A 22,735-nucleotide genomic window follows, 5' to 3' on the forward strand; every position below is an offset into this window, starting at 1 on the left:
GCAGAGTCCAACATCAAGTCCAAAGTCAAAGCTCGCACGTGATCCATAATACTAACTTGTGTATTGCCCAGCTCCTGTTCTAGCACAACACTGGAGCCTGTAAACCTCTTCTACTTCTTCCCGGTTGTCTAATACGCCTGTGGTACAAACACTAACTCTGAGCTCGCAGAGGACCGGCTAACAAACTGAGCTAACATGAGCTAACAGCAGCTAACAGACTGAGCTAACATGAGCTAACAGCAGCTAACAAACTGAGCTAACGTGAGCTAACAGCAGCTAACAGACTGCGCTAACGTGAGCTAACAGCAGCTAACAGACTGAGCTAACATGAGCTAACAGCAGCTAACAAACTGAGCTAACATGAGCTAACAGCAGCTAACAAACTGAGCTAACATGAGCTAACAGACTGAGCTAACATGAGCTAACATGAACTAACAGCAGTTAACAAACTGAGCTAACATGAGCTAACAGCAGCTAACAAACTGAGCTAACATCAACTAACATGAGCTAACAGCAGCTAACAAACTGAGCTAACATCAGCTAACAGCAGCTAACAGACTGAGCTAACATGAGCTAACAGCACCTAACAAACTGAGCTAACATGAACTAACAGCGGCTAACAAACTGAGCTAACATGAGCTAACATGAGCTAACAGCAGCTAACAGCAGCTAACAAACTGAGCTAACATGAGCTAACATGAGCAAACAAACTGAGCTAACATGAGCTAACAGCAGCTAACAAACTGAGCTAACAGCAGCTAACAAACTGAGCTAACATGAGCTAACAGCAGCTACAGACTGAGCTAACATGCGCTAACAGCAGCTACATTACCATGCATTAGTTAATGAGAGAAAAGTTACATAATGTTGCTTTAACTAGACCTAAAATGGACTGAAGTAAAAAAACTCAAAGTGATTATTACTCGAGTAAATGTACTTAGTTACTTTCCACCCCTGGCTCTCTGAGCGGTGCATGTGTGTGTCGTGGCTCTTGAATGTTCCTTGTGACGTGGTCATGAGGTTCTCTGGTCCCGTCCTCACCTCCTCCTGCTGTGACTCACCGTTCATCGTTTTTCATTCCCAGCTTGTTTATTTGTTGTCGTGGTTACTTCACTCCGCCACGCGGTCGCTTCATTACTATTTGCACGTTGACCTAAGATCCTCCATACCGTCACGCGGTGTCATTACAGCGAGTCATCCTTCGTGCATGGCTTGGAGTGTGCAGTGACTCAAACCCAACAGTTACGCAGGAATAAACCACTAAAGTTCTGTTTCCTCTCCTCTCATACCCACCTCACAAAGGCGGTTAAAAGCATGGTGGGAATGGTAAGTGTTTCATCGTGACGTTGCTGACTCGAGTTCAAAGAAAGTGTAAGACTGGTCAGAGCGGGCACGCAAAGATAAGAACGCTGAGTCGATGAAGTCTTTGTGATGTGGGGCGCTCCATCAGTCCTGCTTGTTCTTCTAAACTTCCATGCATCATCTCTGCTTCCTCCCTCCGACCATGCATCACCTCTCTCCTCTCCACAAAGCTCCACCAGGTCCTCGTGCAGCTGCAGTCGGGCGACAAAGAACAAGACTTTTCTCTGGCTCCCATTCAGGTGTCGATAAGCGTGCAGCTCTGGAGGCTTCCAGGCTGTCACGAGTTCCTGGCTGCACTCGGTGAGTCATCGAGAGAATGCAACAATTTTTATGCTTTTGTTTTGAAATGAAACCAGACAACATACTTCACGCTCGGGAGGAGAGGTTAGAGGTTTGCAACCACGAGGTGCCTCCAGATCCCACACACTGCTGCGTCATGGCTTCAGGAGAACAGCTCCAATGGATTTAAACATGTAAATGATAAACATGTAGTATTATTTAACGGTTATAACATTAAATACAACTATAAATAAATAAATACAACTTCTATCTTTTCATGTAAGCCTTGAGACTAAAACCAAATGTCTTCAGTCATGTCTATAAATCCATAAAATGGAAATAAACTTTGTACTCAAGTACTCGAGTAAATGTACTTCCTCTCCTGTGTGTCAGGTTTCGATCTCTGCGAGGTCGGTCAGGAGGAAGTCGTCTTGAAGACTGGAAAGCAGGCCAGCAGGCGCATCATGCATTTCGCTCTTCAGTCTCTTCTCGCGCTCTTCGGTGAGAATCTGGACTTTCTTTCCAAACTGAATCTTGTTCTCTGTTCCAGTCTAAGTAACTAGTTACCCAGTTCTTCCCTCTCTGTTTGCAGACTCCACAGAGCTTCCCAAGCGTCTGAGCATGGACAGTTCGTCCTCCCTGGAGTCCCTGTCGTCCTCCCAGTCGGCCTCCCAGCCTCACTCCTTACCCCTCTCCTTCGGCTGTTACCCGCCCCAGCCCTCCTTCTTACCCCCGGTCTGCCCCGACAACCTCTCCTGCGACGCCATCTCCGTCTACAGCCTCAGCTCCCTCGCCTCCTCCCTCAGTTTCCTGTCCCGACCCGAGCCTGCGGGAAGCGACATCATCAGCCAGCGCTCGCACCAGCAGGACGTAGACAGACCTCGCGGCCTCTACGCCTCGCACCGCCACTCGGGCGGCCTGCAGAGAGGTCGACTGACCAATCACGGAGGAGGAGGATTGGCAGGAGAAGGGGAGGACGAGGAGTACGAGGGGTACTCCATTATCAGCAGTGAGCCGTTAGGGCGAGGGAGGAGGGAGTGCGACACTCTGCCGCTGCCTGCCGGGCACAGACAAGGCCGAGGCGGCGCTGGGAGAGGGTCTGCCGGCGGTCACGGGTACCCCGTCACAGTTTCCTCCAAGGGAAGCATCAGCACACCTACGTCTCCGATCAAAGCTCCGCCGCTGCCGCTGAAAGTTCCCAGCAGCCCCAAACCCAAACAGGAAATGTAAGTTTGATGTTGTTAGAGAGGAAAAGTCACCGTGTGATCGTCTGTATCATGAAACAAGAGAGAACAAAAGTGGAATCAAGAAAAAGGAAATTAAATCTGACTAAATAAAACCTGAAACAAGTAGAAATGTTTCATTCAACCTTTGACATTCTCCAACTTATGAAGCAGAAAACTACCGATTATTATTATGGATGCATAAAATATCTCAGCTCTGTGTCTTTTAGCTTTTCTGATATTTTATAGTTAATGAAGTGTTAAAAAAATGACTGATTTCAACATAACCGGAGATGTTTCCATGTTTTTTTCCAGCTCATCTCCTCAGAGGACCGGCAAAGGAAAGGTCAGCAGCTCTGAGTCGGACCAGTCCAGTACCGAGACGGACAGCACGGTCAAGTCTCAGGAGGAGAGGACGGTCCCCGCGGGACAACTCGATCCTCAGGAACTGGCCCAGAAGATCCTGGAGGAGACCCAGAGCCACATGCAAGCTGTGGAGAGCCTGCAGAAAGCAAACATTAGAGGGAAGACGGCGAGAGGGCCCGAGGGGAGGCAGGAGGCACACGGCAAGCAGACCTCTCTGTCTACACCCGCAACCCCGACTCTGACGCCCACTGGAGGTGCACGAGGGTTTCAGCCGTCAGAGACGAGCGCGTTCAGCAGACCGCCCAGCAGAGCGAGTCTGAAGGCGTGCTCCTCTCCTCTTTCCTTCCCTAGTCACCTTTCACCCGTCTCCACTTCTGTTTCAACACCTCCCCCAACTCGGCCTAAACCGCCGTCCCGCTCGTCGTCGCTGCAGAAAATCAGCTCGGGCTACAGCAGCCCAGCTCACTCGTCTCCTTCGTTATCTCTCTCTGTGAAGGAGCAGGCTTCCCCCGACGTGCACTCGCAGGCTCAGATCAAACTGAAATACCCTACCTCACCTTACACCGCCCACATCTCACCTTCCCACTCTCCCGCCGGCAGCGCCCCGTCGCCGTCTCTTTCGTACTCCTCCACGGGATCCGTCTCGGCGTCGTCCAGCCCGGCGAACACCCCCGAACTAAACCAGTCCAGACATGATAATAAAGTCCAGGCGATTCATAATTTAAAAACCTTCTGGGCCAACGCTGGCCAGAAACACGACGTGCCCTGTCCTGCCAGTTTACTCCGAGGTGGGAATAAAAAAATGAGTACAGTTCAGAAAGATGTTTTGGGTTTGCTTAATCTCTCGCCGAGACACGAGTCCGCCAGCAAGAACGGAGAGTCACCCGAGGAGCGCAACACTGACGACAGGCCGAACGGTCACCAAAAACTGGAGGCCAAACCTCCACCACCTCCAACAAACTCTAAAGGAGGCATCAAACTCCCCTCTGGGAACGGCTACAAGTTCCTCTCACCTGGACACTTCTTTCCATCGTCTAAGTGTTGAGAGTCGGGCCAATCTTCTCTTTCGTTTTCGGTGTTTGTACCACGACAGAAGCTGTCCGTTTCGTCAGCCACATTTTTAGCAATACCTGCTGAAGACGAGGATTTCAGAAAGTACTGTTTCATACGTGTCATTGCTTTTTTTTTGTGAAGGGATGTTAATGTTCTGAATGTGATGACTGTGCCTTCTTCTGGAGAGAGAGAGAGAGAGAGCTGGGAGGACAGACTAACTCTAAGAGAAGTCTCTGGCTTTAATTGTGTTTTCATGACTGACTAGAGCGCATGTGTCTCGATGCCTCCATGTACTGTACTCGCAGTCTGTCGACTGAACGCCTGAGAAAAAGGAGAACGTTCCAAACGCTCGCTATGTTTGTGTAAGTTGACCTGAATTTGATTTATTGTGTAATAATTATTGTTAAATGTCATTATCGATGCTTATTATTGTCTTTTATTTTGTAAAGTAAACTGTGTTTTCCAGTCATTATTACACATTTTATAAAGACAATTAAACCGAGGAGGAAAACATTTCCATATTTTTTTATGGGGATTTGATTTTTATGATTTTTATGTGTGGTTGTCAGTGTTGCTTTATGATATATCATTTAGACTCCTGCTCCTACACGGCTAATCTAAAAATCAACACAGATCTTCAGTGGACCTGAGGCGGGCTGAATGACGCCTGGATGCTCAAACAAGACACCTGGTAACAGCAGCAACCTGTCAATCAAAGCGTCCACACTCTTAATCCTGCATAACTTTAAGCCTTAATATAATCTGAACAGGTGAGTTCACCCTCAGGTACAGTTGTCGTGATTTCTGCTGGACATTTTAACATGGAGATTTTCTTATATATGTAGGCTAGAATAACAATAACAACAATATATCAAAAATCAATCGAATCTTTTGGAGTGACAGGATTACAGTTAAAGTAAGCAACGATATGTCACATATGTTTTCCCTGGTCATCCACGCTCTACCTGCAGTTGCATTATCCTTTAAACTGTATCTGATCAGATATTATCAGTATCTTCAAACCATCTGAAGTCACAGCCGCTCGTGCACACAAGCTGAATGAGAAACATGAAGTCATGCTGGTGTTACGGCACCATTCATGCAAACGTGCATCCCAAAACATGAAAACACAAATAGACAACAGTGCATAGAATTTTGTAAAAATGTATAATTACATCAAGGAAATTTGGCCACACATTGATAAATAATAATAAGATAACAACTGCATAGACACCAAGAACATTTAACAACAATAAAATATAAATTAAAGTTCAATCAGTGAATAAACACACAGGGGATAAGAAGTCCTCTTTTCTTGCAGAATGTATATTTATCATCATTTTATCATTAATATACAGTCTACCAAGCATACTGATTAAATAATTACATTAAAATACATGTTATATGGATAAAAATCATACACTCTAAAATCTAATTTGTTGATCATACTTTTAAAAAAAATCTAGGAAACCAATTGCCTTGAAAAGGGTAAATAAATATAACTCTTATAAGTCTCATGTTATGTTTACTGTTATGTTGTGGGCAATAATATCAGCAATACAGAGAGAGGAAATAGTACAGTGTTAGTACAAAGTTTAAGAAATATTGCAAAGAAAGTGACCTTGATACAAATAATAATATTAATAATTAATAATATTTGGAATTACAAGAATAAGAAGGTTTAGAGTTTCTCCATTTTGCATAATATAATAACATTTCAGAATCAGAAATACTTTAATTTATTTAATGAATTAATTATGATTTAATACTATTTGAAATAATTATTATAAATAGTATTAAATTATTATAAATATTTAAGTATTCAATATTTATTTAATACTTTAATTTTATTTTTTTTAAATTTATTTTTATTTAATGTATGATGTCAGATTGAATAATTAAAATAAAAGATAATATTATTATATTATTATATTAAATGTCAGTGTGTACAGTACATGAGCAGAAATGGTGTGGGCGTCTCAGCCAATCAGATTCGTCCCTGTGGGCGGGACTAACTTGTTGATAATTCTCTCTGGTGTCGGGTCGCAGTGCGCAGGCGCAGCCCGGGTGACGAAGATGGTGCTCATCAAGGAATAGTGAGTGTGAAGTGTTTTTATAAAATGTCTTTTTGCCGCATCTCAGCGGCGCGTTTCCATCTGTCCGACCGCAGAGTACAGGAGAGCGGACCCGTGTGTACCGAGCGGCGGTGTCGTTCGCTGGATTTTGTGTCGGTATCCCCCCGTAAAAAGCCCGCTTTGAGCGGGGTGGATCAGGACGTGGACCGCCGGACAGAGCACCGGTCTGTTTTAGGCGTTGCTAGCGCGAGCTAACGGATAATTAGCTTCTTAATGAAAAATTACAGTGACACAAACAAATAACACGCACGTTCGTGTCGTTAACGTGACTTTGGAGGTTTTAATATGTCACCAGTTGGCGGTTAGGCGGCGTGTTATGCCGCTAAAGCGCCGTAATGTCCCCGGTGAGTGACAGATTAAGGCTCCCCTTCTCCTCCGTCGGATTTACCATCAATGCTAGCGGCTAGGTGTTTCGGTTTAACGAGCGACCGTGTTAACTGGTGACCCTCCTTCGCGGTTGTCGTAGTTACAATATTGTACCCTTAGCGGTGAAGGGGGAAAAAATAATTATTAATCATTTTATCATTAACGAGGATGTACGCATCTGATTGTTTTCAACGGCTCTCTGTTCCCGCATTCGGCTGATCACCAGTTAACACGGTCGCTCCTTAAAGCGAAACACCGGTTAGCTGCTAGCTGCTAGGTGTTTCGGTTTAACGAGGGACCGTGTTAACTGGTGACCCTCGGCCGCGGTTGTCGTAGTTACAACACTGTAACGTTAACGTTGGAGTGAAACAAATAATTATTTATCATTTTGTTATTTACGAGGATGTACGCATCTGATTGTTTTCAACGGCTCTCTATTCCCGCATCCGGCTGATCACAACTTAACACGGTCGCCCGTTGAACTGAAACACCGGTTAGCTAGCTAGCTAGCTAGCTGCTAGCATGACAATTTTCTGTCATTTCTAAAGCGCGCACGTCCAACGTGAGCTAACCGCCGAGTTACAACTCATGTTCCGGACTCAGCGGAAGAACTCCTCCAACATCGAGCCCCTTACACCTCCTCCACACAGCGGCTGCACCCGCCGGGCTAACCCCGGGGTTAGGAACTACTTTCCCGTTACTTTGTGGGCGCTAGCATCGCAGTTAGCCCTTTAACTGGGCGGCTAAAGCCAAACACAGAGCAGAGCTGCCTCTTTGATGCATTTAATAATCCTGACGTGTAGTTGGAGCTGAGCTGTGCTGCAGCAGAGCCTGCATGTGCACATATAACGGGACCTGTAGCAGCTTCATCAAAGCCAGCACGCTCCCCTTGTGTACATTAGCAGCAGCGCTAACTTAAACCATAGCAGCTGCATTTCTTATCATGCACAATTATTTATTTAACTTTGTAAGTGAATGAAACATCTGCTAAATGTCTGTCTCTGTGCATAACATGCAATAATTATAATAACTGTTATATTCAGAGTTAAAGTGGTTTAACAAAGACAGAATTAGATTAAATATACTTTATTCACCCCATTGTTACAGCAGCAGAGGAAAGTGTAGCATACACTACAGAATTAGAAAAAAACACAATAAACAGACAGAAATATCTCTAACCTACAATAAACAGGAAAAACAATCAAGCTTCAAACAGACGAGTACTGAGGATAAAAGTGGCATGATATATATAAAAAGAGTATTGTAATGTAAAGTCACCATAGTGTGAGAAATATTGCAAAGAAAGTGACCATGGTATAAATAACTGCAAGGTATAAATGAAAAAAATAAATATCAATATCATACTGTATAGAGTGATTGAATAAAAGGGTAGATACTGAATAAAAACAATGACCAGCAGCAGGTAAACAAGGTGCAGTGTGCATGGATATTTGTGCACGTTTACATTTCATTTATAGAAGTTAAATTATTATGAAAGAAATGATCCAGAAGTTTTGAAATCTGAGTTTAAAACATGTAAAATTAATATTTTATTTCACTTTGGTGGTGACGTGTGTCATGCGGCTGTTTTTAATTTTTGTGAATGAAAAAACAAAACAAAAAACTTTTTGGAGTGATGAGGTGGCGGAGCGGTATAGTTTTACACACACACACAGAAATATTCAGACCTTGCGTGTTGAGTTTCTCGTTTTAATTTTGTTTTATAATTTTGGAGATTTCACTTCCAAACTTGGACGAGCGTCTCCGCGCTGAAAGGAAACACACAAAGGATTATCCACTTTGGACAGAAATACAACTGTAGTAAGAAATGAAACCAGATAAATCACCAAAAAATTCTGAATCAAACAAACATGATTGTGGCCAGAAGATCTAAAACTGCACAAGTCAGCTAAAAGCCAGTTTTACAAGCTGCATTTCAGCTGATCTGCTGTGGAATAATCTGCCAACAGTGCTTTCTAATCTCGGAGCGATATATTAACTCTCTCAGTTAATATAATCTGATAGATTTTCATGATGTTATGCTTATAGCATCTATTTTAAAGGGACCTGAAACGAGACCTGGGCTCAGGGCCAGATGTGTGAAGAGGAAAAGTCCATTCAGCATCAGTTTGTTTTCTTCCTGCACACACACAAATATATAAATCTGAATAACCAGAGAGAGCTGACCGTTGAGTGTCTCCTCATCACTTCACTGGTACAGTGCGTGCAGCGGTTTAACCTGCGTCCTGTACTGTAACACGCAGCACTTACATAAAGAGACGTTATCACGGTTGTGAAACTCGACTTTGGTTATGATTGACAGACAGAAACTGCTGCACATGTCGGTGCATGTAGTCCAACAGGTGACGGCGTGTGATTAGTTTAGGGTTGCAACCGACAATTATTTATTATTATTATTAATTATTTTTCTCGATTAATTGGCAGATTATTAACATTTATCGTCCAAAATCAGTGAATCATCTCATCTGAACGATGGTCAGAATAGTTGCTGAATAAGTTTCAGTTCATGATTTAATGCAGCTCTGCTCGGCCCCTCTGCAGACGACTGTACCTGTGCTGGCTGTAAAGGTGCACTGAGGACTTAGACTGGGTCTTAGGTAACCACCTTGGATTACAGGACCACTTGAACTGTGACTGGTTTGAATCTTTCAAATAGTTTCACCCCGTATAATCCAACGCAGCTATTTCCAGAGCCGCTCCGTCACTCGCTGAGCGAGTCTGCAGAGTTTTATTCAGGTTCATGATGAACGCTGGAACAGTTTGAACAATAGATCAAGGACTTTTTTTTTTCACTTTCTTTATGGCCAATAATCGATAAGTGATTAATGATTAACGCGCCTGTTGTAAGCCGCAGAGATCAGCGGCAGGAGGCCAAACCAGAGCACAAAGTCTGGACGAGTAAAATGAAACTGACGGGGCTCGTCTGGAGTGAATTCTGTTGTGACATGAACTCTTTGTGCAGATCTCGTGCAGTCCATGCTTTTTGTATGTCAAACCACAAACACAGCCCTCCTCCTCCTCCTCCTCCTCCTCCTCCTCCTCCTCCTCCTCCTGCTGTTTTTTGTTGGGGTTTTCCTCCACTGATCCTCTGGTTACATGACCATCAGTGCCAACATCTGGATGTGTCTTTGCACATTTGCTTTATCGTGACAGGCTTTATAATAAAAAGTCAAAGCTGGAGGTTTGGATGTTTTGTCGACTGATTTCAGTTTTTATCGGTCTAAAAACTCACATGTCAGATTTTTTTAGTTTTGTCTGACAAACATTCAGTGTCTAATGATGCAAAAACACAGAGAAGAAGCTTTTTAAATTAGTTTTATTGGCTCCATCCATCTCAGAGTCTCTCACAGTGCAGCAGTGATTCCATCTCTCGGCTTTAAATAGATCCCGTGATGGTTTTCCAGTTGTTTACGTGACAGACACTTTCCGCCGTGAACTGAGCCTGTGCACCGTCAATAAGTTTCATGTTTAGGTTGGAGGGTGTGGTGCTGAGCTCAGGATCTGTCTGAAGTGTGAGATGCAGGTGTCTGTTCAGTGGATTCATGCGTGTTCTGTTCGTGACGCTCCTGTCCGTCACATTAACGTGATTTTTTAAACACACAAACATTTAATTCAAAGGTTTTCTCAGGCTGGATTGTTGCAGCGTTTCATTTTTCACTTTCTTTATTAGTGCATCGTCGTCTGTCCTCGGGAGTTCTTGTTGTTTTCTAACCCGGCTGCACATGTGCTCTCTCTCTGAACATCGTTCATTTTTTCCCCAAACATGGTCAGAGTAAAATTCAGCCAAAGCGTCGCCCCGTCGTGCCTTTTTAAAGATATCAGTGTTATTCTGGTGCTCTGGCACGTTGTACACTTTCACTGTGAACTGTTTTAACGTCTTTAACGTGTCACTAACTGATCTGTTTCTCTCTCCTCCTCCTGCCGCTCAGCCGTGTAGTGTTGCCAGTCTCTGTGGAAGAGGTGAGTATCATTACATCCGTTTGCTCTCTGATTATTACATGACCAGCACAATACACATATATTTATTCCAGCTGCACGCTGATGGACACACAAGGACAGAGCAGTCTTTGTTAGCGAGCTGTGCTGGTGGTGGTGCACGGCGGCGTGAGCTCAGCCTCTTTGTCGTCTTCTAGAAATCATTTTCTGGACGACTTTTGGTCCACTGAGGCCCGGACCCCATCGAGATACTGACATCATGCGTTGGCTTCAGTTTCACAGAGAGAGAGAGGGGGGAAAACATTGTGGCTGGCAGTCGGAGAGTTTAGTTTTTATGAGGAGAAGTCGGTTTGTGAAGGGTAAACACAGCCAGAGGTTGCTAGGTTTGAATCCCTCAGTCACGATAACTGCAGCAGCACAAAAGCTGTCCGTGCTCCAGCTCCAGATTTAAAACTCTGAGGCTTAATTAGGGCACAAAGTTTAATGTCACGCTTATTTAGGAGGTCTGTCCGTGCAAAGACGAACACGGCTTTCCTGTGGCGAGCCACAGGTCGATTAAAAAAAAAGATGTTTTTAATTTGAGTTCACAGCTCACGTCATCCTAATAGACGCATCAGGCAGCAAGAGAAACACACTTAAAAGAGAGAAATCTGTTTTTTTAAGTCGACTTAAAAGGACCTCTAGCCAACTGAATACCCCTCGCCTCTCACCCTCTCCTTCCAAGCATGTAGGAGAAACCACGGGAGGCGGAGCTGTGTTCTCTGTCGTAACAGAAACAGAATTATTCTTATTTTCAGGTGATTAAAAACATACTTATGCACATTATATTCATCTGTGAAGCACCTGCTCGGCTTCACCGCTCAGTCTCAGCAAATAATCCCAGGATTTGTCCGCTGTAGTTTTTAAGGTGTGCAGCGTGTTCACTCTGCTTCTTCTTCTTCTTCTTCTTCTTCCCGCAGTATCAAGTCGGGCAGCTGTTCTCTGTGGCTGAGGCCAGCAAGAATGAGACAGGAGGAGGAGAAGGCATCGAGGTGCTGAAGAACGAGCCGTACGAGAAGGACGGGGAGAAGGGACAGTACACGCATAAAATCTACCATCTAAAGAGGCAAGTCTGCGACCGTCAAACACCTCCGTGACAGCTTCACTAAACGTCGACTCTGAAGCATTTATTATTTATAAATGGCAGCATTACAAAGCTATCACCTTTTGGCCAACACCTCAAACACACAAAGAAAAAGAAAAAACCTGGAGCGACGCCAGCGGCAACACAATCTGGACGTGTTTGTTTGGATCGCAGCAAAGCGTTAACAGATCACGTCGGCTGCCAGCTGTTCAATCTGACGGTGCGACTGTATTGGCAGCACGGCTGCCAAAACAAGCAGCCATTTTACCGGAGCGGACTCGCCGATAGTTTGATGCGAAGGCCTTCTTCCTGTAATCAAAGCCTTCATGACCCAGAACCGAACAGAATCTGTGTAGCTGCAGACAAAGGGGCATCCCGCTCCCTGTCAGGTGTTTCCTCACATTCTCCATCCGACCGCTGCTTTGATTTCACAGGAAATGGGTGTTTTAAACTTTTCTAACCGTCCAGTCTGCTCTACACCTAACATGCATGTATATCATCTGTTTTATTTCTCTCTCTCTCTCTCTGCAGTAAAGTCCCGGGGTTCGTCAAGTTGATTGCACCAGAGGGGGCGTTAGTTTTTCACGAAAAGGCTTGGAACGCCTACCCGTACTGTCGCACCAGTAAGTTCATCTTGTTTATTTGTAATCGTGGCTTTATACATTTGTATATGTTCAGTTTTTTTAAAGATACTGATGCTGTTTTTCTCTTTTTTTTTCCGCTTTCCCTCCCTCGGCAGTCGTGACGGTGAGTCTCTAAACTTTTAAAGTGTTTTTAAGTCTCGATCAGACCAGAAGAATTCACCTGCACGTCTAACATACTCACACGGGAGGTTCTTCTGTTTTCTCTGCACTGGCTTCTTTGCTCTCAGGATTGTGCATAATTTCATTCAGTAAGTGAGGAGAAGAAAAGGCTCTAGGGTTTCTAACAGGACAGCAATCAACGCACAGTTTACTCGAGGGACGAATACATAACTGTGGAGGATGCTGCAACACGGCTAATAAAGCTTTGACAGCTTCCTCCTCAGTTTTTGGCCTCTCCGGCTCGCTCACTTTCGGTCAGCGCTGCGAGTTTGTTGAACAAATATGACGTGAAGAGTTTGCACAGATTTACGTCACACCTGCTGCTGTGCTTTGGCCTCAAGGTTGTGATTCCTGACCACTATAAAGCCCCCACACACGTGCAGAATACTGGATGCATGCAGCGTGCAACACAAAAATCTGACACCGCTGTCTGTGCATCAAGTGTTTCCACGGGCCGATGTTACTGCACGTTACCTGCGAGCTAACTTGCTCGTCGAGAGGGGTAAAAATAGATCTGAGCCGTGCGGCAGAGCGCGGCATCTCGAGTGCGTTTCAGTCTAAAAACGTCTGATTGGTTAATTGGATTTAGCCGTAGGATTTAAGAGAATCCTCCATTCATGGCGTTCTCTGCGCCGCTTGTGCAGGCTGAGATCAGCAGCCGTCGTACCTGATCAGGCCGAAATGTTTATTATATTAAAAGTTTAAATCTTCATCACCTCCCTCATGAAATCTGTTTTTTTTTTCTCTCTCCTGCGTTTCAGAACGAGTACATGAAGGACGACTTTATGATAAAGATCGAGACGTGGCACAAACCTGACATGGGAACACTAGAAAATGTAAGTGAAGCGAAGCAGCAGAGATTAACCCTCAAAACACTGGAGACTACATGTCCCATGATGCAACACGGGAGCACCTTTTTTAATTAGATTCTCCCTGCCTGCTGCAGTCACGTCTCATGTCGCAGAGGTTGCAGCTGAATTTGAATCTCGGTTGATTTCCTCCCAGATTTGAATACAAACAAAGTGTCGCTCGTCGTCTGTGTGCTGAACCAACATTTACTCTCTTGCCCTTTTTCATCTTCGGTGACAGATCCACGACCTGGAAGAGCAGACGTGGAGGACTGTCGAGGTGGTTCCCATAGATATCTCAAACAAAGAAGAAGTGGTCGTCGGGGTGAGTTTGACAGCAGGTTTGGTTTCCAGCAGGATGTCTCCACCCTGAGGAAGACTGTGGTCGTACAGGTCGACTGAGGGAGACGGTTATCATCCCTGAACACAATAAAACACGTCGTTTACATTTCAGGCTTCATGTTGGCCTGGAAATAGAAGTGAAGATGAGCACCGGTGTTTGTTTAGTCAATATTTGGATTAGATAATGAACCTGACAAAGGAAGAACTGTTGCACAACGGTCAAACGGTCCGACATACATCAAATCTGTGTCCAGGGTTCTCTATCAAACAGGTCACTCCTGAAATCTGGTGCAGAAACAGACAATAATCAATAGTCCAGTTGTTAGAATGCAGCTGTAGCAGCAGGGGGTGCCAAAACCAAGAAGAAGAAGGCGCAAATCAAACCTCAGCCTGTGGAAAATTTAGATTTAATGTTTTAACGTGAGGAAGGTTGCATAAGATCTGTATGGAGCCATCATGGATGGATTATAGAGCCGTGAGGAGACTGTCAGAGCAGAAACAGCTGATCAGTCACGTGACTTCAATGTGTTTCTGTCTCCTGTTCAGAGCTTTAACTCTTTAGAAAAAGACAAACTTAAACTCTGCATCACAACATCAGCAGCAAAAATAATCAGAGAGCATCTAAGTGAAGCTTTGTCTCATGCAGCCTCTCTGTCCCCTCCCCTGTTAGCCGTCTTCTTCCTAAAACTTGACAAACTTCTCAGCCGTTTGTCAAAAGCAGCATCCACATCCAGCGGTGATGGAGGAGTCGTCGAGCCTTACATGCATTAAAACATTGCAGTGGGCCGCGTCGCTGCATGTTGTTTGAGGCAGCAGCGAGACGTGAAATCGATCCGGGAAGTCGAGTTCGAGTAACAAATCTGTGAATTTGACGTCTTCTCAGGCGGTGAAACTCATAAAACGCCGACCGACAGTTTTACAACAGCAGCAATTATTTTATCTATCTCTCATCGATCGTAAGGTAAAGCCCGACTCACAGGAGATACACGAGAGGGAACAGACGCCGATTATAAGACTGATTATTATACAAACATTAAAAAATACAGCACGTCAATTATAGATTGATTCTGCGTGTGATTGCTTGTCACCACGTTCTCGAGCTGCAGCAATTAATCGACCGCAGTAGCTTTAATTTCCACTCTGCGGTGTAATTCGTATGAAACATCAATCAATCTAAACTTTTAGAACATTTCGACACATTGATCAGAATAAAACTCAAAAATCCAAATCTCAGAAAAGTTTCCGTTGCTGCTTTTCTGTGTCAGAAATGACAGAACATTAAACGTATTTGTATTTTTGGACAAAACGAGCATGTGAAGACTTCGCTGTAAGTCTGTAATAACCACAAATTGCGCCAAAAGGTGCACTGTGAGCGTTAGGGCTGCCACGATTAGTCACGATTATCTAATTTATTAACTATTAACTGATTAACTAATTTAGTAGGCGATTTTTGTTCCGCAACTTCTGCGCAGTCTGCCCGGGGGATTGAACTCGGCGGGTCAGGGTCGCACGGTGCGGGAGGATCCCCTCGTGGGACCTCTCCCCGACACTGGCTGGCCTCCGCCGGGTGCATTTCCTCTGCGGCGGCTCTGGGTCGGCATGGAAAGACTCGGGGGCGAAGGTGGCTCGCGGCTCCGTCCACAAGTTTTACAGCGGCCACCCACCCGCCTCTTTCCGGGATAGTCAATTTATGTAAGATCCGATTAGTCGACTAATCGGAAAAATAATCGGCGATTAGTCGACTATCAAAATAATCGTTTGTGGCAGCCCTAGTGAGCGCGTGCACCAGAAACCGATGAGCAGTCGGCACCTTTGCCTGGCAGCCGACGCCATCAGTGCATGGATGTGTGTGAATGGGTGAATGACACATGTCGCGTAAAAGAAGCTGGAAAGGCTCGATCCATTCACCGCGTACACGATTGAACAGGAAAATAATCAGCTGATGAGCCGACAAAGAAAGTTTGGATTTCTGCTTCATGTCAAGTCAGTTTTATTCACACAGCTGGAGCTGAAACCATTCAATGAGTCGATTAATCCACTAGTTTGATCAGCAATTAACCGTTTTGAGTTTTAAATGTGAATATTTTCTGGTTTCTTTCGTCCTCTCTGACAGTAAACTGAATATGTTGAGGTTGTGGACAAAGAAAGACATTTGAGGACGTCACCTTTTTGTATTTATTTTTTTTAAAACCAATAAATTAAACGATCAACAGACTCGTCGACACTGAAAACAGTCGTGGCAGCCTGTACCCCGCTCACACACTTTCACAGACGGCTGTCTCACTGCGCTGCCTTGAATGAAAGTTGTCATCCGCTGACGTTTGTCCAACGAATGACTCAGAAACAAACAGAAGCTCTGCAGCTGTGAGTCTTTTTAAAAACGTGCCAGTAAAATCCTTGTTACCGCCGCCACACACTCGGCAGCTGCTTCGTTGTGATCCGTGTCTCTGCATTCAGAGCTTTTTATATTTGATTTGTTAAATATCACGAGACCACTGATAAATAAAACCACCCGCTCACTCGGTAATACCTAAACCATCATGTTGCCCCGAGGTTTAACATCTTAAAGGAGGCATTAATCCACTTTCATCCAGGTGGGTCAACGTTGTCCGAGCGTTTCTTAGACCGGCTCCTGTACTATAATGACTTAAGTGGATCAGCGTCGAGGCCCAGGCTTAATCTGAACCTCCATCTGCTCCAGGTATCCTCCCCTCTTCCCCTACAGACCTCGTGGATTAAAACAGCAGAGTGAGTCTTGAGCTTGGGGGGGTTGGGATTTGAAAGTTGGGTGGTGGTGCAGTAAAAATACAATCTTGCGGTTGCTGATTCCTCAGTATCCCCGTACAGGACTGTGAAGTCTGAGTAAACTGCTTCAGTATGAATGAGTCAGCACTGAGTAGTCTCAACTCGTCCTCACATCGGAGGGAGCGGAGTCAGGGACCGTCTGACAATTATCAGCAGAAGAAAAACAGATAATCAAACGAGTCGTTCAATCGTTTATTCATCAAGTATTTTTGTGATTTAGACGTCCCAGGTTTCAGAGTATGATCCCACTGTGGTAAATATGTTCAGCTGTACTCGAGTATTTCTTCTGTTTACATTACTTATGATCAAAAACTAGAGAGTCGACATCAACTATTTCTTCTTCTTCCCTGTTGTCCAAAAAACGCCTGTGGTACAAACACTAACATGAGCTAACAGCAGCTACAGCTGTCAGCAGTTTACTTCACTGTCCATCATAAACTCTGTAAATCACAGAGAGTTGAGGCGGAGCAGCCGGAGGACATCAGAGGGAAAACCAGAAAACATTTCCTCCATAAAATATGATCCAGTTTCACCAGAGTCAGTGGATCTCAGTCTGACTCTCGTCACTTTCTGTTTCTGATCTTCATGTTTTGTTTTTCTTTGTTTTTCTTTCAGGACTATAAGCCAGAAGAAGATCCGGCTCTTTTCCACTCCACCAAGACAGGCAGAGGACCTCTGGGCCCTGAGTGGAAGGTAGCTGACGCTGACGACGATGATGATGATGTTCACTGATGATGATGATGTTGAGGTTCACCGTCTGTCCTCTGTCACGTCTTTTCTTCCTTCGCAGGATGAGCTGCAGTCAGATTGTCCTCACATGTGTGCATACAAACTGGTGACTGTCAAGTTCAGGTGGTGGGGTCTGCAGACCAAAGTGGAAAACTTCATCCACAAGGTAAACGCAGTGTGTGCCGGCAGAGTGTTGTTTCTGTTCTGGACAGCAGAGGGAAACATTGTTACATGTTCCTTTGTGTTACTGCAGGTGAAGGCAGGAAACCAGAGTCTGTTTCCAGTCTCTAAACCTCCTGTTTGTCTTTTTTATTCGCAGCAAGAAAAGCGTATTTTCACCAACTTCCACCGCCAGCTGTTCTGCTGGATTGACAGATGGGTTGGTTTGACCATGGAGGACATCAGACGGATGGAAGAGGAGACCCAAAAAGAGCTCGAGGAGGTAAACGACTCTCCAAAGACGACTCATCCTGTCAGACTGTGAATGTTTTTCCAGATGTTCTAAAAGCAGAGGAGGTAGAAATGATTGTTGTGTCGTGACCGGGCGGCTGCAGACGACACATCGTGTTGAATCCACTCGCTTTGACCTTTTTTTTCCACTCCTGAATTTCACATCAGATGCGTCAGAAGGGAGATGTGCGAGGGACCTCAGCGACAGACGAGTAGAGGCCCGTCACTGTAGGTCAAACTCTAGAGGCAGGCTGAGTAAGTTCCCCACGGAGGAGAGGTGGAGGTGCTGCATGGATCATCCTCCACCCTTTTTTTTTCTGTCTAACTTTCTTTGTTTTCAGATCTTTTTTTTTTTGTTCTTCACATCCCGTGTCGTCTCTCTCCGACGGGCTCCGTTCTTCAAATGTGGTTTGAATAATCCAGAAATGATCCCGTTGTTGTTTCTCAAACATGAGCAACAATGCAGTTTTATTTTGAAATGAAGGCAAACTAATAACTATGATGAAACCTGCAGAGACGTTCACAAAGTCATGAAACTGATTCTTTTAATTAAGATGATCATTTGTACTAATGTTGTATCTAATATATTCCAGTGATTTAATTACAAATCCTCCATTAAAATGTCGACTAAACAAAAGTTTTATTTATTTTATTGTACAGAACTTTTTATGATCGTCATGACTGATGTTGAATTACAGCAGCGTAGGCTGATTGTTTTCAGCTGCAGGATTATTACTAATAGGAAGATTATTTATTGTAGAACTACTCCTGAACAACAGTTTCACGTCTGCTTACGATCTTTTCATCACGTCTGAGCTCGTGTCTGCCAGAATTTCTAACGTGGATCGTGTTTTGATCATTGATCGACGGTGAAGACAAATCTAAAAAACCTCTCCTGTCAGTAATCATCTCAAACGTGGTCTGTGGTCTAACGTGTATTTATTTCCAACTAAACCAAATCGTCATACTTAATAAAACCTCTCGATGGTCTTAATTATGTAGACGTTCGTGTTCTCTCTCCGTGTCTCTGAGGAGTTATTGGGCTTTAAATCTAAGTTGCTCATTACTGAACAAAAGTTGCCTAAAAAAGCAGCAGACATGTTTATTTTATTTCACCGCAGAGAAAACAAAGAAAAGCTGCGAGTCTGCTTCTGATTATCCGAGCTGACTCGACCATCCGAGGATAGAACTGAAAATAATCTGAACATGAGCCCAGAAACCTCCAAGTTTAAGTCACTAAACTTTAACTCCGCTGACCACAGATGAAGAACAGAGCCCGGTTCTGTCGTGTTTTTCTTCTGCATGTGTCTCATTTTAAACTCTCTCTCTCTTCCAGCTCGTCTCCTCTCTGTGCTTTTTTCAGTTTGTTCTGCAGCCGTGTGACTAAATTACCGATTCTAACCTCGCCTTCCTGCATGTGCACGCCAGATTTAAACACCTCCGACTCCGTTGTGTCACCGAACTGATGCAAATCTTTTTTTCTCCCCCCTCCAGCTGCGTAGTAAAGGTCCGATTCGAGGCACCAGTGCTGCTCATGAGCAATGAGGCAAATCAACCAAACCCTGTCATGATGATGTCATCAGAGACACACGTCCACCAACGTATGAGGAAGCGGCCCCCCCCCCCCCCCCCGCCGCCGCCGCCGCCTCTTCTTCTTCTCTTCCTGTCTCACATGATTCATTGTGGGGTTTGACAAGATTGGTTAACAGTACTGTACAGCTCCCACCCCGATCACCACGCCTCCTGTTCACTCAGAAAACAAACAAACAAACAAACAAACAAACAAACAAACATGGTTTTTGCATACATATAAAAAGAAAAAAAAAAAAACTCTTTGCACAGAACAGTAACTTGCCTGACATGTAATTGTTAGTTGATTATTACAATGGGCTTTGTTTTTATTCAGGTGTGTAAACCGTGACTCCGAGTCAAGCCTTTTAAATTCACTAGAATGTTTTTAGTCGACAGGTTCCCACAGAAATCGGTTTAAAACTTACGAGCAGGTATTGGACCGTGTACCCCCCCCCTGTATTATAACTGTCTGTCTCTACTTTAATCCTTGTCTCTCCCCTCAATATCGTCTCAAATTTGTCTGGATCTCCTCCTCATCCTCCTCCTTGTCTCACCGTCCCCTCTGTCTGGCAGTTTGTTTAGGAGTACTGATATTTTTTTAGTTTGACTTTTTAATTTCGAGGCACCAGAGCTAAATTTAATGCATGACAGAAAAATTCTCCACACACACACACAGACGTCCAACATTTCAACATGCTCCACCTCTTCCCCCTCCGCCCTCCGTCACAAGTGCATGTGGACAACAGCGACTCCTCAACTTTAAAAAAAAACGCATCGCATGTGTTCTGGTCGCTGCAGTGCAGCTTCGCTCAAGTGGATTCTTCATGTAGATTATTTCTTATTTTCACCATGTGTAGTTTTTTTTCTTTTCTTTCTTTTCAGCTACGTGAACCACAGGAATGACTTTTCTTATTTCTAGTTTCCGAACGAAGAAACGGTTTAAAACATTTCATGTTGATCTGAAAACAGGCGGCGTTCCTTCTCCGGCTTTCTTTCTTTCTTTTTATTTCTCGGGCTGCGTTGACTCGACGTCGTACCCGTTTTATCACAGCGACGGCTCGCTTTCTTTTGGGAGAGTTCATGCAGATCCTGTCGGGGCTCTTGGCTTCAAATATTTTGTGATGTTTTTATATCATAAGTAGCTTAGCGCAGTTCTGCAGCTCTGATTATCGGATCAGGTATGAGCGTGTTAGGTTTGTGTCTGTGCGTGGTTAATGTTGGACAGGTTTAAGTGTACTTTATTATAATAATAATAATAATAGACAAACTGTACATACAAATACTGACTTGAATGGAATATTACACAGCTACTCAGCATCGTCAGGTCTATCATTCAATACTGTACTGCTAAAACTTAAGTTATGTAGTCGGAGCAGGTGGTGTCAGCTCTGTGGACAGCGTGTCTGTCAAACTGTCCACGTGTTTAACCGTACCTCATCCACGCTTATGAATGTACAGCCACGAGACGGACGTGTCAAACTATGCAGGACGTGTCTTGAGCTGCAGGAACACTGATATGTTTCAACACCTGTACATGCATGACGTGGAGCCGTTATATCACACACACACACACACTCTAGATTCGGATCTGCATGCCTGCAACACCTTTTCTTTAACTCTTTCATCTCGGTTCATTCTCAGTTTGATCAGGACATCAGCTGAACTGCATCAGACAAAGAAGGGAAAAACATTTTAAAGGCCGAGGTAGGGGACGGGACGGTGGCTTCTCCTCCTCCAAATCAAAACCAGATTCTGCTCCGACCTCAGACGATGTCGCTGAGGAGTGAAAAGCCCGAGTCTGAGTTTGATGCTGACGAGGAGTCGCCCCGTCCCCCCCCTGTCCTCCCGTTAAGATGAAGGAGGCTGTGTGATGTTCAGTTTGTAGCATTACCAGTGACGCCAGCCCAGAGTCTGACTGTGAGGGGAGGGATAGACGCTTAGGGAACAGACGGAGTCCAAAATACTGTTTTTCTTTCTTGTAATCATGAATAAGCACTTGCAAAATCTACTGTTTTTTTTTTTTTTTCTTGTGTTTTTGTTTTTGAAAAACAAAGATTCACAATGTATTCAATTCTCTCTTTTTCTGATAAGGCAAAATTCAGGGGAATTAGTAGTGAATGTAAAACGATTAGTTCCTTTTTTTTGTTTTTCTTTTTCTTTTTCACGGCTTTCAGGCCGTGACAGAAGGTCTAGACAATGGAACATAACAGAATATCTAATAAATTTGAACAAATAAGAGAATCGACGTGCTGTTTCCTGTTCTTGTGTCTCTGTCGGGGTGCTTTTTATTTTATTTTTATTTTTTAATCTCGTCACCACGTTCGCTCAAAGTCGCCTGAAAGATTCTGGAAATATGAAAAATGGCTAAAAACAACCAGTTGTTGTTCCTGATTAGGAAATGTAAATTTGTAATTTCATATAGAAGTCGACACATTCAAGCTTCTGTAAAGCTGCTAGATGTTAACGGTAATTAACTATGATTAATGTCTCAAAGTACGCCATGTTGGGTCCATGAATTTGAGAGTGTTGGGGGGGGCCTGGAAAGTCCTTGAATTTGATGTTTTAAGAGGTTGTGGAAATCCTGATTTCAGGCTGTAAACATTTTGAAATAAAAGAAATACCAAAAAAAATTTAAAAAGGGAACTTTTTTTTGTCACATGCCACCGTTTAGATGAAGGTTTTCACAGTTAGGTGATTTAAATGGATCTACTGTGTGATGGAGTTTGATGTTTTGTCCTCTGACAGCACATTTCACTTGAATATGGAGTTTAAATTAAATTAAAGTATATAAAAAGAATGTGTTTTTCTAGCTTCATGGTGCAGAGTTTGTCTGTTTTCACTTGAAGCTTTTCTTTATTTAAAAGACTGAAGGAGCCGAACCACCGATCTCTGTGCTCTACCTCCTGAGCCACAGCTGCCTTATATTAAATAAAGTACACATATACCTCAGCCCATACACAAATATTCAGAACCAAAAAGCTTTGGTTGCTCAAACAAGCCACCTGTGATGACACCCACCTGTCAATCAAAGCGTCCACGCTCTTAATCCTGCATAACTTTAAGCCTTAATATAACCTGAACAGGTGAGTTGTATATAAATTCACCCTCAGTACAGTTGTCATGAACGGGGAAATTAGCTACAGAGACCAAAACTGTTTTTTGTACCAGGCTGTAAACATGTTTATTTCTGCTGTGAAGTTGGACATTTGGACATGGGGACTTATGGAGACTGACTCACTTCTGGAGCCAGCCTCAAGTGGACGTTAGAGGAACTGCAGTTTGCCTTTCTGTTTCTATTATCAGAGGTTTGACTTGATATATT

The 22,735-nt window shown here is 44.0% G+C and overlaps 2 protein-coding genes across 3 annotated transcripts in view; both read left to right on the top strand.

The window, feature by feature from the left end:
- The window catches only part of ttc28 (tetratricopeptide repeat domain 28), a 113,553-nt gene extending 108,749 nt beyond the window's left edge, over positions 1 to 4,804 (top strand). For both annotated transcript variants that reach the window (XM_019278644.2, XM_019278645.2), the window contains 4 exons: positions 1,533 to 1,662; positions 2,035 to 2,142; positions 2,234 to 2,867; positions 3,180 to 4,804. In XM_019278644.2, coding sequence (XP_019134189.1) covers positions 1,533 to 1,662; positions 2,035 to 2,142; positions 2,234 to 2,867; positions 3,180 to 4,275 — 1,968 coding nt within the window. In that variant the 3' untranslated portion in view covers positions 4,276 to 4,804. The remainder of the gene's footprint in view (positions 1 to 1,532; positions 1,663 to 2,034; positions 2,143 to 2,233; positions 2,868 to 3,179) is intronic.
- A 1,500-nt stretch (positions 4,805 to 6,304) lies between these two features.
- pitpnb (phosphatidylinositol transfer protein, beta) lies at positions 6,305 to 22,043 on the top strand. The gene is made up of 12 exons (XM_010750698.3): positions 6,305 to 6,379; positions 10,735 to 10,765; positions 11,701 to 11,846; positions 12,396 to 12,487; positions 12,604 to 12,611; positions 13,429 to 13,503; positions 13,757 to 13,840; positions 17,278 to 17,355; positions 17,453 to 17,557; positions 17,711 to 17,833; positions 18,010 to 18,096; positions 19,336 to 22,043. Exons 1-11 carry the CDS (start codon positions 6,360 to 6,362, stop codon positions 18,055 to 18,057), a joined length of 810 nt encoding a protein of 269 aa, XP_010749000.1. The 5' UTR covers positions 6,305 to 6,359; the 3' UTR covers positions 18,058 to 18,096; positions 19,336 to 22,043.
- The last annotated feature ends 692 nt before the right edge of the window (positions 22,044 to 22,735 follow it).

Source organism: Larimichthys crocea, chromosome IX (genome assembly GCF_000972845.2).
Source record: "Larimichthys crocea isolate SSNF chromosome IX, L_crocea_2.0, whole genome shotgun sequence".
Lineage (NCBI taxonomy): Eukaryota > Metazoa > Chordata > Actinopteri > Sciaenidae > Larimichthys > Larimichthys crocea.

Excerpts from the sequence above, each read along its gene's own strand:
- pitpnb (XM_010750698.3), top strand. The coding sequence starts at position 6,360 with ATGGTGCTCATCAAGGAATA. Across the intron at positions 6,380-10,734 it reads ATGGTGCTCATCAAGGAATA|CCGTGTAGTGTTGCCAGTCT; the intron begins GTGAGTGTGAAG and ends CCTGCCGCTCAG. Across the intron at positions 11,847-12,395 it reads AAAATCTACCATCTAAAGAG|TAAAGTCCCGGGGTTCGTCA; the intron begins GCAAGTCTGCGA and ends CTCTCTCTGCAG.